Source organism: Schistocerca serialis, chromosome 3 (assembly GCF_023864345.2).
Source record: "Schistocerca serialis cubense isolate TAMUIC-IGC-003099 chromosome 3, iqSchSeri2.2, whole genome shotgun sequence".
NCBI lineage: Eukaryota > Metazoa > Arthropoda > Insecta > Orthoptera > Acrididae > Schistocerca > Schistocerca serialis.
In genome coordinates this window covers 535536112-535553354 of record NC_064640.1, presented here as the reverse complement: position 1 = coordinate 535553354, position 17243 = coordinate 535536112, and the positions used below count along the sequence as shown (strand labels likewise).

The 17243-nt window shown below is 38.2% G+C and overlaps 1 protein-coding gene across 1 annotated transcript in view; it reads right to left on the bottom strand.

Annotated features, from left to right (window-relative positions):
• Window positions 1–5267: 5267 nt before the first annotated feature.
• The window catches only part of LOC126470410 (mitochondrial pyruvate carrier 2-like), a 49788-nt gene continuing 37812 nt past the window's right edge, over window positions 5268–17243 (bottom strand). The window contains exons 2-4 of the mRNA XM_050098260.1: window positions 15032–15072; window positions 13314–13510; window positions 5268–5802 (exon numbers count right to left, since the gene is read on the bottom strand). Coding sequence (XP_049954217.1) covers window positions 5736–5802; window positions 13314–13510; window positions 15032–15072 — 305 coding nt within the window. The 3' untranslated portion in view covers window positions 5268–5735. The remainder of the gene's footprint in view (window positions 5803–13313; window positions 13511–15031; window positions 15073–17243) is intronic.

Here is a 17243-nt window from a genome sequence, read left to right as displayed (position 1 = left end):
TTGTAGCTAAAATATTAGAAGACTAAGTAATCATGTCCAGCTACATTCCTAAAGTTGTAGGAACAATATATTGCCGGCAGATCTTTAGAAAATGTTGTGTGTAAGTTGGAGCACATTTACCCACCGTATGTGCCAGTTATCTTGACCATACCACTGGCATTAAAGAGGAGTGCATGAAACCACTGTTCTGCAGATTAATATTGTCTTAATAAATTCAGGGTGCTCAGCTTAATAAAATACAGGCAGGTGTTTTTTACTAGTGCAGTACTTACCCAGCAGCAACTTTTTAAACTTGGTCTCTTACTCTGCAGCTTCTTGACCACAAGCTGCTCATTATTGAGTGTTTATAATCATTGTACATGTGCTTCTGTTGTGTATCTCACCTTATGGTGGAAACTTTTTAATGTTTTTTTCTTTGACGTCTCTTAATGATTGATGCAATTACAATACATGAGACAGTGGCCAAAATTGGAGTCTTACGATTGTATAGAACTGACAGTGCTGGCCAGGATACACCTCAAGAACCCTGGATTTGCCAAACCCAAACTCAGCCAGTGCACTGTAAGTTTTGTGCTTAACATTTAGAATTAGCTGTGAGCATGAATGGTTTATGAAATGGTGTGAACACAATGAGTGTTATCCTACATGTATGTAACATTCAGTATACCAGAAAATTAAGTCAAGCTGGATAAAACAACATTTGAAATTCCTAATATGCTATTGCTGCTTCACAAAAAAATAGCGTTAATTTTGAAGGTATAATATTTTCTCTACATGTAAGTGTACATTGCTGAATGATTTGGATTCTTCTTGTAAAATGATAACATCACGAAAAGGGGCAAGAGTTACTACGAACACCTAGTAAAGTCTCACACACTTCATTAATTTAATGACTGAAATAATTATGTTAGAACAACTTGAAAGAAACTATAGGAGATTAAAATTTTTGGTTACCCATTGTTCTGTTGTGAGGTCCTATGTCAGTTAACATACTGACTGCCAGAAGGCCAGCAGCAGCTACAGCAGAGCCTTCAAGCTGGTGCCGTGGCCTGGACTGGCAGTGGAACATGCATACTAGGTAAGCAGCAGGCAATGTATCTAAAATCAGTACTAAATTATCAGAAACAGGTCAGTAACGCAGTAAATACAGAAAATGTATCTCATGAAGTCTTTTTGCATGCAGTAAACATGCAAGTCTTGCAGCAAATTTTGAAGAACAACTTGGGGGAAATGACTCAGGTCTTCAGTGATATCCAGAGACTTTTGTTTAAGTAACGGATAACTTTAACCTTTTCAGGGGAAGTGGTTCCGTTTGAAACCACCTACAATTTTCTCATTTTGTGGCAAAAGGGCAGTGGCTACATATGGGGACACCATTCAGCGGCCTAGTTGGTGCTGTTCTCTAGCGGCTGCCACTGGAACCATTTCGAAATCTGTAAATATTATCAAGTAGTGAGGCGCGTTGGATAGCCATTTTTGTACGCTGTGTGCGAACGTCTTTGTTCTCAAATTGTGACTGTATTCTTTTGTATTAGGTAACTTTTATGCCTGTATTAAATGCAGAATACTGTTCTGTTTAAATTAATACTATATGTACTGCAATAATAACCAAAATAATGCATTTATTTCCGTGAATGTTGTGGTGGTTCCATTTGAAACCACTTCTCCTGTAACGGCAGCATTAGTAGGTGTGACGAATTTTTTTTTTTTTTTTTTTCCCCCAGTTTCACGTGATGTATTCTCACAGACTAAAGGATGAGGAAATTCTGGAGTGCCTTTTCGCAGATATTCCTTCAGATCCCGACTCACAGATTAACACTAGCAGTGTCAGTGAAAGTGATGTGCTAGCTGAAGACAGTGATCTGGATTTGCAAATGAAAACACCTGTTTTATCTCAAATTATTTCGGAAAGTGAGAGCGAGGACCATTTTGACAATGACAGTGATGATAGTTTCAGCACTAATGGCGATTTGCCACTGTCTTCCATTGCAAATTTTTCATGGAGAAAGGACGTCAGTGCAGTGAACTTTGTCGCCAATTTTTCAGAGGAAGCTGGTGTACGAGGAAAACTTAAAAATGACAGTGAAGGTAAGCAACCAGTAGATTTTTTGTTTTTTGTGTCTGTTTTGTGACACTATGTTAGAACACATAGTTTTCCAGTCTAACCTGTACAAAACACAGAAAGGTGGCAATTTCAGGCCTCTTTCTAAAGCAGAACTAAAAGTATTTTTGGCTATAAACATTCTAATGGGAATCAAGAAACCTTGTTATTATCTTGATTGCTGGTCATCCCATAAGGAACTTTGAGATGAGTACATTTCCTCACTAATGATGGCAAAAATGTTCAGCTGGATATTGACACATATTCACATCAATGACAACACTGTTATGCCTTCAAGGGAGAGCAGAAATTATAACAAATTGTATAAAATCCGTCCACTAATCAATCAGATACTGTTAATATTCAAAGAATTCTATGCACCTACTAAGGAGCAAGCTATAGATGAATGCATGGTGAAGTTCAAAGGACGAATCGCATTCAAACAATATATGCCCCCAAAGCCAATCAAGAAGGGATACAAAATCTGGGTCTGAGCTGATAAGCTTGGATATATTTGTGATTTTCAGATACATAGTGGAAAAGTTGAAGGCATAGTGGAAAAATCCTTAGGAAAGAGAATTGTGAGAGATATGTGTAAAGGCTTGGAAGGAAAGGGATACCACATATACTTTGACAGTTTTTTTACCAGTGTCTCACATTTACAGAAGCTAAAAGATGACGGACTTTTTGCCTGTGGAACAATTAGATCACACAGAAAAGGACTTCTTACGCTAAAAACAGACAAAGAGTTGCAAAGAGGAGAGTTTGACTGGTCAGTTCGTTCTGATGGCATTACCTGCATCAAATGGAAAGACAAACATGCAGTCATGTTGCTGTCTACAATTGATTCACCTGTATGTGTTGAAGAAGTTAGCCGTAAAGAAAAGGATGGAAAAATCACAAAGGTACCTTGCCCAAAAATAGTGAAATCATATAATGCAAATATGGGATGTGTCGATAAGGCAGATATGATGAACAGTTTTTATGCAATAGACAGGAAATCATGAAGGTGGTGCCTAAGATTATTTTGGTATACAGTTGTTATTTCTATTGGAAATGCATTTATTCTGTTTCGATTATGTAATCCAACAGCGAAGCAAGTGCTGAAGGATTTTCGAAGATGTGTTACCACAGGCCTGGTAGGCAGTTATGTCTTCAAAGATAGTCCTGGCCATCCCAGTACATGGTCAGAACCATCTGCAAAAAAAATTCAAAACTGTTGTTCCCCATGATAAATGTATACTGAAAGCAAAACATCTGCCAAAACATGGAACCTCAAGGTGCTGTGTGCACTGCAGCACAAAGAAAGAACCCCACAGAAGCAGATGGACATGTAGTCACTGCCAGGTAGCCTTATGCTTATCTGCAGAAAGGAATTGCTGTTTACTGTATCATCAAAAGTGATGACATTTAGCGGGCAGTGGCTCCATTTGAAACCACCCTGTATGTGTTCAGTTTATGTATATTTCATTTAATTTTTACATTTTTCTCTCTCACTGTATGAAAATTAATACAATAAAAACAAGGAAAATTTAAAAATGATTTTTTTTAATATTATGCCCCTGAAAGGGTTAATGGCAGGTAGCAACAGTCAAGTGAGCTTCATAGTAACAGAACAGTTGTAACTATAGAAACTGAATCTACAAAGTTAGTTAGAAAAAATGATTAAAGTTAAATATGCTGTCTGAAAAAAAGGAGAAGTGTCTAGAAGACACGGTCAGATGTCAATGTAACTTTGTCACATACACACTATTGGTGGTGACAGAAATGACTGAGTAGAAATTATATGACTGGCAGAACAACCACCAGAGTGCATTAGTGTCATTAATATGTTTTGCTGTTATCAGGCCTGGTAGCGTATATAAGGGATGTGGACATCATCAGATATTGAGTGACCACTGTGAAGGACACAGAGATGCTGCATACTCAGGTAAGACAACATTATCAACACCTGACACAATTCGAATGGAGCCTCATTGTGGGTATCAATTTGGCTGGCTGATCGAATCCAAGATACAGATTTGTGAAGCACTCTAATGTGGCAGAAGCATGATGTTGGACTGCATGGAAATGTGAGGATAAACATACTCATCAAGGTTGTGGTCGACCGCGTCTGACCAGCACAGAGGAGGATTCCTATATTGTGCACCAAGCACATTGTAACTCCTTCATATCTGCACCTGCCATTCAGGAACAAGTTGTAGGCCGCATGCAATGTTCTTTGTCATCCCTCACCTTTCATCAGAGGCTAGCAGCAGCTGGACTAGGCAATTACCATCCCATGAATATGCTGCCATTGGTACCACAACACAAACGGCTCTGTTTGGAGTGGTGCCATGACCGGGAAGCATTGACTGCTGATGAATGGTGTCTCAATGTGTTCCACAATGATTACAGTTCTGCAATGCCCCAGATGACCATTGTCAACAAGTATGGTGGCTTCCTGGGGAGAGGTCACATTTTTCCAATATTTTGGAGAGGGACAGTGGTGTTACTCCTGACCTCAAGGTGTGGGAAGCATTTGGGTATGAGTTTAGGTCACAGCTGGTACTGATTGAGGGAACTATGATGGTACAAATATACGTAGCAGACATCCTGTCTCCTCGTGTGTTACCTGTCATGCAACTTTATCGTGGTGCCATTTTTTAGTGGGACAATGCTCATCCACTCATAGCACATGTCTGTATGAACTGTGTGTGTGTGTGTGTGTGTGTGTGTGTGTGTGTGTGTGTGTGTGTGTGTGTGTGTCTTTGTAAATTTGACATGATTTTGTAATCCCTGAAATAACATCAAATACCGTATGAACCCCGATGCTTCATTTAATTTTTTCTTCTTTCTTCTCCTCCTTCTCCTCCTCCTCTGCATGCTTCACTTTATTTTGTCAGCCAGTGTGTGTACTATACAGTTCAAACTAAATTGACGTATCCAGTAACATTTCAGAAATGTGATTGTATCCTATATGGTTGCAAATTTTCATTTATTAAGGCATATACATATTTATTAAGACATCTCTCTCTACTAATAGGTACATACAAATAATAAACATTTTTTACTGTTCATATGGACTGCAGTTTGTCTGTTAAGTAATTCTGTGGTACAGAAGTTCAACATACAGTAATTCTCTTAAAGTAAGTGAGGTAAAGTTAAGATTTGTACTCACAAAATATACAATCATACTTTATTTTCAATTTCATGAACATTTTAGAAATGTTACTTCCATACTTTTTACATTTCAATACAACATATAACATCTAAATATTTATATTCTAATGCAGACTTATATACACTAAATTAATGTCAGTCTTCTTTTCTAATTTGAGCAAATTCTGCATTTAAATAATGTAAATTAACATTGTTAATAGCTGTAGTAAAAGTAATAGCTTTATCTACAAGAAGTCAACTCTTTAATTTACAAACAGTTTCATCATTCAGCAGTTGCTATTGTTTTTTTAAGGCTGGGAAGTGGCTTGCTGAGGTGACATATGCATGGTTACTATGGAATGTACCCTAAACCAAGTAAAAGGATTACTATACAGTGTCATTAATCTTTTATTTTGCTGGTGCCTCTGCTACATACATAGCCAAATAAATTAGTAGTCCTCTCCTTCCATATGTACACACACAAAAACTTCTTTCATAAAAGCATTTTTTGTTCTTGTGTCCTTCCATTGTTTCCCTTTTCCTTTAGTTGGAGCTGGTACCTGGAAAAGGAAAAATAAGTTTCTACACTCTGTCATACTGCACACACACAGTTACATGGAATTCCATCTTTCTATGTCTGCTAAATTAACATCCTGAAGAATTTGGTTGGCATATCCTAATCTTTTGATTGTCTTTCTTGGTCTATAAAGGGCCAAATTAACTGTTGTTATTCCTTGAACTTGTCCGTTCTCCACAAACTTAATTTTTTGCCTATCTGTTCTGACATTATGCACTATATCTTACCACTTAATTTGTCAAAGAGTCTCTGTAGCACCACACTTAGAGTACTTATAGTTCCCTTCATCTCTGGATTTTGCCCAATGGTCTGTTCACTTCTGTACATTCATGTTCTATGGGCTTTTAATGGTTAGCACAACACAAGCCATAACAATCAGTTGTTTGAGACAGAGATGATGAAGGATTTTTCTTTAAAAGTTTGAAATTGTAAGCAGATCGCTCACATTAAGTAAACTTGAGAATGTTTTTTTTTACACTGATCAGCCATAACATTACAACCACTGACCTATCATTATAAACCCATCCCGGTGATAGCAGTGTCACATGGTGAGGAATGACTGCTAGTCAGACATGCGCACAGTGCATGTAGCATCAGTGAGCATGCTGTCCATGTGTAGAATGGGGAAGGCGGGAAATCTATCAGAGTTTGACCGAGGGCAGATTGTGTTAGCCCAGAGGCTTGGCATGAGCATTTCACAAGCTGCACGACTTGTTGGGTATTTGAGAAGGCTGTGGTGAGTGTCTTCAACATGTGGCAAAACCAAGGTGAAACCACGTCCAGACATCGTGGAGTTGGGCGGCCACCCCTCATCACATATGTCGGATGTCGTAGGCCAGGCAGACTGGTAAAACAGGACAGGTGGTGAACTGTGGGGGAACTAACATTAGAATTTAATACAGAACAGAGTACAAGTGAGTCTGAACACACAGTGCACTGAAGACTCCTGCTGATGGGCCTCTGCAGCTGACAACCCATACATGTGCCAATATTAATTCCACAACATTGGCAAGTACTACTGAATCCCAATACCTTTTTCATTATGCTGATGGGATAGTGTGAATCGGGAGGAGCTCCTCGATGCCTGTACTGCGGGACGGAGACAAGCTGATGGTGGCTTCATTATGCCCTGGACAACATTCCCATGACCATGAGTCCAGTGGAGCTCTTGCAAAGCACCATGATGGCAAAGGAGTACTGTACACTGGTTGCAGACCACATACAACCATCCATTACGATCATGTTTCCCAATGGCAGTGGCATTTTTCATCAGGATAATGTGCCATGTCATAAGACCAGGAGTGTGATGGACTGGTTTCAGGACCACAGTGGTGAGTTCCAGTTGATGTGCTGGCCCCCAATTTGGCCGATCTGAACCCAATCAAACGCATCTGGGATGTGGTTGAGTGTGGCGTCAGAGCTCTTCGCTCTCTCCCCGGAGATTTTACGGGAATCAGGTGACTTGTGTGTGCAGATGTGTTGCCGGCAACATGCCAAGGCCTCATTGCATCCATGCCATGATGCATTGCCTCTACTATTCCTGCCAAGGGTGGAAATATCGGCTATTAGGTAGATGGTCATAATGTTCTGGCTGATCAATATATAAGGATGATCTTGTAAGGAACTTCAGTCCCACATCTCAATTGTGTTCAACTGTGTCAAACTTATGAAATCTCCCTTGATCATCCAACTTTTATTTACTTAATACAGCAGTTGTTTAACTTTCTCCAAGGTTTTTATCTTATTCCAGCTTGTAGGAAGTTTCTGTTATCCTTTAGACTGTTTTCTTTACCTTTTTCTTTGTTTGTTTACACTTACGCCACATATGTATCACCTCCCCTTATGGTTCCTGAAGTGGATCTTTGCTAAAAGCGGTAGAAACATAATTCAGAACTCCAGCAGTCTCTATTTTCTCAGGTTTCTTTTTTGGTAGTCCACATTGTGCAGCAGTTGTGGTGTCCTTTCATTCCCCAACTGTAGCAATCCACTCATCCTTGACTGTCAGATTTTAATCCCCTTTCCAGTTACTTTTAATGATTTGTCATTTCCTCACATAATCCCTACATACTATTAATCATCAGCTTGTAATATGGACATCTAAACATGTACGCTGATGGGTGTCAATAGCTTCATTTTAATTCTTGGAAGAATATTTCCACAATTGCAGTACGTGTAATAACTCATTCTGTAACTCACGTTCTTGCTTGTAACAATACCATTGGTTCCTCCCAATTCCATACAATATTTTAATGTGTAAAGTTCCACACTCGAATTTGCAGAACATCAGCTAATACCTGTTCAAGTTGGTAGGGCTACCAGCAACTATGCTACAACTAGTGCATCTCATAGCATCATGTCAGCTGAAAGAATCATCCACTTTAACAGTACTATGTTAAGGTATTTCACCTACATGTGACTGTTTTCAGCTCTTGTGCTTTGTGTTTCTGTAATTATTGAAGAAGTAACCAGTGGTTAAGACATTGCATTCATATGCCTGATATCCGGATATAGTTTCATTAATTGACTTGAGGTGAATATAAGGATGGTTCATATGGCTAAAACAAAGCTGATACCCTCCTGAATCTGCATCCGGTTGATCTGACACTTTTATTACCTTTCATGTATAAGTTGATAACATGTCAGACGAACTTACCTTCCTTGTGACAATATCTGTCTTTGACAGGGAACAATGTAAAGTAAGTGTAAACGAATTATAAAACTCTTAGGGAAGCCAGACAAATATGAGGGTGTGCTGAAAAGTATTGCTTCATTCTGAGTTTTCTTATGTCAAAACTCGTAAAACTTTTAAATTACCAAGATCCTATATCTTCATTCTTCATGTCTAGATATTTGCAGCCCTCTACTACTTGATAACTCCAAATCATAGCATGTAATAAGGTGGTGCGTAATGTAACTATGTCGGTATCTGAGAAATAGTGTGCTGTAATTGAGTTCCTACTTTGAAGATTTGGCTACCCACAGAGCACCCCTTCCTTTGCTGTGATGATGGCAGACTACACATGAGCATGGCGCCATCTGAAACAATCCAATGCCATGGGTTTGCTGTGATTGATCATCTTTCATACAGTCCCAACTTGGCCCCATCCGATTTCCAAAACTTGAAGAACACCTTCAAGCTAACAGAAGTGAGGGTTGTGGCTCCAGCTACAAAGTCAATCATTCTATAGTGATGGTATTATTAAACTGGTCTCTCGTTGGGAGAAATATGTTCATCGTCCAGGTGACTGTTGAGAAATTAATATGTAGACATGACGGATAAAGATGTAGAACGTTAATATTGTTTGTTTTAATTTAAAAAGCTGTAAGAGCTGTCACATGAAAAACTCAAATGTGAAAGGAAATGCACATGAAACTGGGCACAAGTACAAATGAGTTACTGAAAGTCATATTTCTGATTAATAACACAGATTACAAAACACTGTTGTAATGAAACACAAAACAGTCATACCTTTAAGACTTATTCCCACATGAATCTTAATTCTAGATTAGTAGTTCACTTCCCTCAATCCAGAGAGTTTCTCCATTACTACAATTATTATTAATTTGTGTTTAATTACTGGAGCTACAACTATCTCTACTGTACCCCATTTCTGATGATCCATATTATAATTATTATCCTGGTGTGAAACTTTCTTATACTGACTGTGTAGAGAAATTGAAAATAGTCCCAGCGTTTGTTGCTATTGTTGCTGTAAATCATAATTAACATGAACCTTTTTTGTCAGTCCATTGGTCTCTGATCTGTTGATCTTTAAGAGGCAATATGAGAGGTGCACATGGAGATTAACCCCCACCCGTATCTGTACCCATGACCACACAGCTGTACCAAATTTAGCTTTCCCTACAGCGGGTTACAGGCATACAGTTCAGGAAGATCCATTTGTGACACCTTTAGTGATACTAACATATGTGACAGACGAGAGAAAACAATATAGTTCCTGCTTTCAGTGGCTGTACAGATGTGAAAATAACAGATAGAGAAATAAATGAGAATATAATTGAAAATTGGCTCATGTGTCTTGGTAGAGGAAATATGACTAGACCTGATGGGCTGTCCATTGAATTCTTTATCAAATATGTGGTAGAACTTGACCACATCTTCTGCAACAGTTTACCTTGCTCCATCAGTCCAAAACGTTTTGAGACTGGATTGATAAAAAGTAGAGAACAGTTAATATGGTGGTTTTAATGCTGCAGGTGCTATACACAGGCTTCCTATACTTCAGTACAGTACACAGAATGTTCATACAATCTTGTGAAACTGTCAGAAAAGTCCTCTTTTGAGGTGGTGTTCAACTCGCACATCACGTTCGCATTTACTTAGGTCTTAAGAAACTGTTAGAGACCCAGTCTGCACTTAGTCATTTTGTAATAGGTTTGCATTGATATCTGCAAGTCTCAATACCTGTGGTGATATTTTCTAAAAAAGAACAGTCTACATTGTTCATTTCAGTCAGGTTGTAGTAGGCATTGAACGCCTGATTTCTAGATGTTCAGTCTGTTGTGTCATTGCAATTTGACATGACATTGACACTCTATGGTCTCATGCCCACTTCCAAAACCTCACAACTAACTGGTCAAATCCACATCTGCTGTTTACAGTTGTTAGCTCAAGCAGCTACCATAGTTACTGTGCTGATGTCGCTTATACACCAGTAATAAAATAAGTCTCGGAACTTTTTTTGACAAGTGGTGTATATTGCTGGAAGTGGAGCATGACTGGGAAAAAGGTGTAGGTGTGTGGTTTGGAGCCCATGGGCACTCAACAGCGAGGTTATCAGCACCCTTACCCTCATGGAAACAAACAATTGTGGTTTAAGTCTCTAAAATCGTTTCACACAATGAGGAGTAAATCCATAAAATGACACTCATTCACTCACTCCCATCTCACTTGTGTTGAGTCACACAATCACTGTATCTAACGTGCCGGAAGACAACTGATAAATGGTGAAAGGTGCTACACCTATAATTAAAACAGAAGTAAAATCGTAAAAGACGTAAAGACGTAAAAGAAAGGCACAGAGAAATGTAACTGGCTGACCACTTACAAAAAACATGGGTAAGCCAGTCACCCTATTGACACATTAAGAATATCTACCAAAAATCTTAGGAAACAAGTTGGACAGATCACAAAATCTTAAACCACATTCACATGAACATTACCTAAAATAGAGGGCAAACCTGTTGGCAAATCCACTCTCTGGTTAGAAAATGAAACACAGTTTAAAAACATGGAGCATCGTTATCTGTACGCCACAAGCACTGCACGTTGGAGGGCCCTCTCGCCAGAGCAAGAAATGCGTTACAGGGTTGTGGCATATGTGATGACATGTAAGGAGAACCTCGTCCTGTTGAGAGGCTGGAAGGAGATACACCGCTGCTGCATTGTAGGCTTTACTAGATGGAGCTTATTGCCTGTCACTTCCAGCCATTCATTGACACATGATGTTCCTCATCAGCGAAATGAGAACATGCAGGTCGATGGGGCACTGAAGTAACCAAGGATCAAAACATGCCTCCTCGGCCACTACATCTGCCATTTTGTTCCCTGTGATACCTCTGTGCCCTGGCACCCAGCATCTGCCCAGCTGTTTAGCCAGAGGAGGGTGTGCTGGCTATCCTGAACTACTTAAAAAGGTGCAGGTCATTGCAATACAAAGGAAGGGGCACAGGACAGCTGTGGAGAATTATTAATCCATCAGAATGAGAGAGAGGTACTGGCAGAAATAAAGATAGGAGCATATCATTAGCTCTGCTTGGATTGCTCAGTTGGCAGAGCACTTGCCTGCAAATGACAAAGTCTTAGGTTTAAGTCCCTATCCTGAATGCAGTTATAACCTGTAAGCAAGTTTTAACATTAGACCTATCTCATTGAAGTCAAAATGTTGCAGAATTTCTGTTATCATGTGATGGCTCATCTGCAGACTATGCTACCACCACACTACTACTACTACTACTACTACTACTACTACTTCAAAACCAACAATGATTGTGTAATCATTGACTATTGCTCTTATCATTAATGAGATGGACAGAGCAGTAGGTACAGCAGCTGGGGTTGACATCATGTTTGTTGGCTTCCAAAAAGCCTGAAATACAGTTCCACACCATCACTGAGCAAACAAAATACATGCAAATGAAATATCTGAATAAAAGTTTGACTGGAGTGAAGACTTCCTAGAAAACAGAACCCATAACAAACTTTGTAATGGGGAGGTGCCATCAGAAGCTAGAGTAGCATGTGTTCTACTTCAAGGTAGTTTGATAGTGCTACCATTGTTAATGATAACACAGAAATCACTTGTAGCTCTATGAAGCAGTCCAGATATATCACAGTTGTGTACAAGAAGTTGACATCATTATAAATTTGAAATGAATATAGAAAGACAAAGTGATTACCACCTGGTGTAAAGATTTGTGTCTGACCCTCAACATAAGTAAATGCAATATAATGTGCATCAATAAACAAAATAATCAAATAACATTTGACTTAGTGATTGATCTTCGGTTACTGGAATAAGACAAAGCTGTGAAACATCTAGGAGTAAAACTGTTAAGTGTTTTAAAGTGGAATGGGCACAAAAAATATCTCCACGAGGAAAGTATTTACCAGACTCATGTCTGCTGTCAGCAATGAAGAAAGTCATTAACAAAATCATTTTTATACCAATTCCTGACTATTGTTCATCAGACTGGGACTCTCTTTCAGGTTGACTAGCAGAAGGTAACAGGTATGCAGAGAAGAGTTGTACTCTACATTATACGCTCATTCAGTCAATATGAGTGTGTTGCACAAATGCGTAACAAATGTAGTGGTACATTTACAGGGAAGACGTGCTTGCAGAGAGCTGTATACATGGAATTCTGGGAAACAATTTTCCAAAACTAGTCAAGAAATACATTTTACTATACTGATGTAACCAGTTTCTGAGATGATTCCTTTGAAAAGAACATACCGGTAGCTGATTTATTCCTTCCTCCTAGCTCTTACCCAGCCTTTTATGCCATCTCCAATGTTTCTTATTCAGTCTCTTACAACCTCTCTTTCTTGTGGAAAGAGTATTCCCTATCCTTCTCATCAATAAACGTGCTTTTGTCAATATGTCACACCTTCCATAGTACAAATACATGTGTTTCTATTACTCTGCCTGTGCTGACACATTCATTTATTCTGATATTGCTTGTTTACATATTTATGTCACAGTTTTGATAAGTATATAGTGTGTTGAAAAATAAACTAAATCTAAATAGAAGACTATTATAGATACTGATGTCTAAGTAATTGGCCATTTTTAAAAGCTTTTATAGTAAAATGTAATTCTGATGTAATGGTTATTTAAACATTTATTTAGTAGTTGTTCAAATACAGTTCATGAGAGTCCATTCGGTTTTAATATAGTAATCTTGTCTGTGTTAATTTATTACAAGGTTTTTATAAGTATCAGTAATAAAAAAAAAAGTGGATCACCATACCTTATAGCTCTTGAGAGAGAATAAAGTCCTGTCAGGGCGACAAAGACATTTACACTGCACAGACTATAGTTCTTGGGGATAATAACTAAGCAGTATCGAGACCAGATCATGCCTGTGACTGCCAAAGCAGAAGACTGTGATATACTGATTGTTTCTACCGGTCGCTGGAGGTCACTCAAGCCTGCAATTACAAGCCCCTGCAAAACATGACAACATAACTTATATTTAGTATTTTACTCTACTTTCATTTCTATTTTGCAGGAGTCTGTATGTAAGCAATTTAAAGTTTTCATAATCTATATAGAAATTATGTATCTGTAGTTTTAGAGTTGCTCTGCGTTTGTTTACTGATGAGGAGAACATGGCAAGTGTCATCACCCCATTTCCCAGGAACACCGATCAGTGGAAGAGGAGTCAAAGTATGCAAACACATGCCTCGTCTTATCTGTAGATACATGACCATTTCTCAATAAACAACTATCAAAGCTTTAAAGGTATAGGCCTTCTACCACAAGACATCCACAGAGAAAATGATGGTTCAGTGGTTAGGGTTGCAGCTTGTTAATTTTGCATCCCATGTTCAAAAATTAATTTTTGTTTTTATTTATTTTATTTTTATTCTTTTCATTTATCTACACATGCCCTTAGATGGTTGTTACACAAATGTTTCTTATCAAATTAGGGGATCTAAGGGCATTCATTATATTAATTGTAAAATTACAACTGGATTTCACAATAAGTGTCTCACAATAATTGCATATGTGTGTGTGGTATGTTGATGGGTTGCAGTATTTTTAAATTCTCATATTCCATTCTCATATTATTACATTTTATAAAGATGTTTATTCTTCAGGAAGATTTGATGCATTCCCTTAGATGGTACCGATAATAGAAACATTCAGAATGCAGATATTCCAAATTCCACAAGCATTGCGCAAAAACAGGTTTGCCACAGTGACATTTCTTCGTAGGAATCTCCCTCGGGAAAGAAACGTAGCTACCATTTGTGAAGATGTCATGCATTGGCAATAATTTCGCAGCAAACCATGCATAATGGATCACTTTTGCAAAACTGGCACTTGCAGTTGATCATGAACTATGTTACACTGCAGGAATTTCACTGAAAACAATTTCAAATAATTTTCTCATTCTTTTTCTAATTCAGTCATCTGACATACAAGTGATAGACGAATAATGTTATATCAATATAAACTGTGGTAATCTTCTATAGACATGGATATATAAATGAGAAAAAAAGGGTAGTAATTCCATTTCGAACACGAGGTGCAAAATTAAGAAGCTGCAACACTAACCGTTGTGCCACCATTTTGTCTGAGGATATTGTGTTGTAAAAGTCCTGTAAAGTATCTCAAAAACTTTGACTGTAATTTTTTCAGATATGGTTGAGTGTCTACAGATAAGCCAAAATGTGTTCGCTTACTCTGACTCCTCCTCCACTAAGTGAATTTTCTGGGAAATTGGATTATGGCACTTTTCGTGTTCTCCTTGGGAGTAGAAGAAATAAAAGAAAATTCAATCACACGTAAGTCCGTAGACACAAGGTAAATCTATAAATGATCTGCACTTAATACCAATAACACATTATTGAAAAGAAAGAGTGAAGTAGGTTTCTGACATTGAAGAAACTGTCATTCAAAGTTTAATTTAACAACAAACAAGAAAAGTGAAAACTGTCAAAATTACAATTTCATACTTACCCACTTAAAGAACGGCGACCAGAAAAATATAGTTTTAGGACCTGCAAAAACAAGAGCAAGAATTAGGAAGTGTTTGCTTTCATGGACGAGTTTAAATTTGGAAATTTGTGGTAAGGGGCCAAACTGCTGAGGTCATTGGTCCCAAGGCTTACACACTACTTAATCCAGCCTAAACTACCTCACACTGAGGACAACATGCACACCCATGCCCGAGGGAGGACTCGAACCTCCGACAGGGGGAGCTGCGCTAACAATGGTGAGTTTAAAATTATCTATTTTTGATTGATGTTCGCCGTGATTGAGGTGTGTCTTGTTTGGAAACAATCTTGTCCAAGCGACTCACAGTACTTGATACTGACAGGAGTAATGCACACTTTACTCCTTGCCCTCAAGCTTGCTGTCAGTACTGCTCAGATCTCTTTTAGGTTTGTGTTATGGCAGGGTTAGTTGTATGTTAACACTGATACATAGCAGCATGGATGGGTTTACTGATGAAGACTTGGCTGATATGCACCTTATGTATGTGTTGACAGTATGAAATAGATGTTATGCTATGGGCTGTTCCATTGGTATTGGTAACCATGTCACAGTACTGTTGTAAAATCTGAGGGTTGTTGCAGTACTGTGTGTTTCATATTTTATATTTTATGTTTTGATTATTGCATATTATGCAGTTTTTTGCTGTTGTGAGGATATTTTCGTGGATACAAAGGTAATTTGGTTAGCAAATGGAATAAATCACAATTACATCACTACTCTGCAACAAGCCATTGAAAGTTCATGTTCGATTTGTGTAGTTAAGCACAATTAATAGTTTACAATGAAAAGATATATAGCTTGATTAAAATAACTTTGTGGTTGACAGATGACCTTGCCAACAGGTAGTGTTGGCAGCTAGTACATAGCATGCCACTTGCCCATGCAATCTATAGTTGCATGTGTGCTGCATATTGAAAGTAAACATACTTTCAAGGTCTTTGTCAGTAGTCGGGAAGGTATCATAGTGGTGATGGCAGTTGGGGTAGCATGTGTAATTGTTCCATGGATAGTGATATCTCAAGTACTCAATGAAAAGGAAGACCACCCATAGGATGAACAACGAATAACACATAATAACAAATTTGCTAATAATCACAAATCGTTGCAAACTGATAACACAGATGAATTTTATGCGTTATTGGCTTTATCAGCAATGAATGCAATGTACTTAAATGATTTATCATTTTTGTTGTCCTTTGTGTGTCAACTAAATAGCTGTCAGATTTTAAAGAAATAATGAATTGATGGTACTCAGTGTATATTCCACTGCACATTCATTCTCACACAATTTCATTATTACATAGTTTGAGTGTTTTACGATGTTATGTCAGTCTGGTGAGTAAGTGTTGTAATGTTCTGTGTCTGATATTCCTTAATTTGAGTCAGCGAGCAAGTGGCCACAATGGTAAGTCACTGGACTCGCATTCAGCAGGATGGCACTTAAAATCTCGGTCCGGCCATTCACATTTTATTTTCCCCTGGGTTTCCTGAATCACTTAAGGCCAATTCTGGGATGGGTCCTTTGAAAAGGATACAGTTTATTTCTTTTTACCCAATTGGAGCTTTTACTCCATCTCTAATGACTTTAACATCAATGGGACATTAATGCCTAAGATTAATTCTTTCTTAATTTGAGTCCATGTTTGTTCTCTGCAATTAAAATTGCAGTCATATGATGCCACTCCCAGAATTCTTTGACCAAACGAGGTTGTGCAGTGGTTAGCACACTGGACTCGCATTCAGAAGGACAACAGTTCAAACCTGCATCCAATCATCCTCATTTAGGTTTTCTGTGATTTTCCTAAATCACTTCAGGCAAATGCCAGGATGGTTTCCACGAAAGGGCACAGCTGATTTCCTTCCCTAATCTGAGCTTGTGCTCTGACTCTAATGACCTCACTGTCAAAGGGACATTAAACACTAATCTGCTCCTCCTCCTCAAAATTCTTTAACAATATTTTTAGCCAGTTCAGATACAATACATAAAGGCAACTGCTGTTTATTCCAGGCCACAGAATCCAGTCTTTCAGGCTTTTTCAGAATTCTGATAAGGGAATGTTATTTTTTACTTTCATTTTAGCCAAGCGATAAAGTCCTGTGTCCTGGAGGCAACTGTATGCAAATTATCAAGGGTTATCAAATAATACAAGGCATTTTATGGTACAGTTACAAA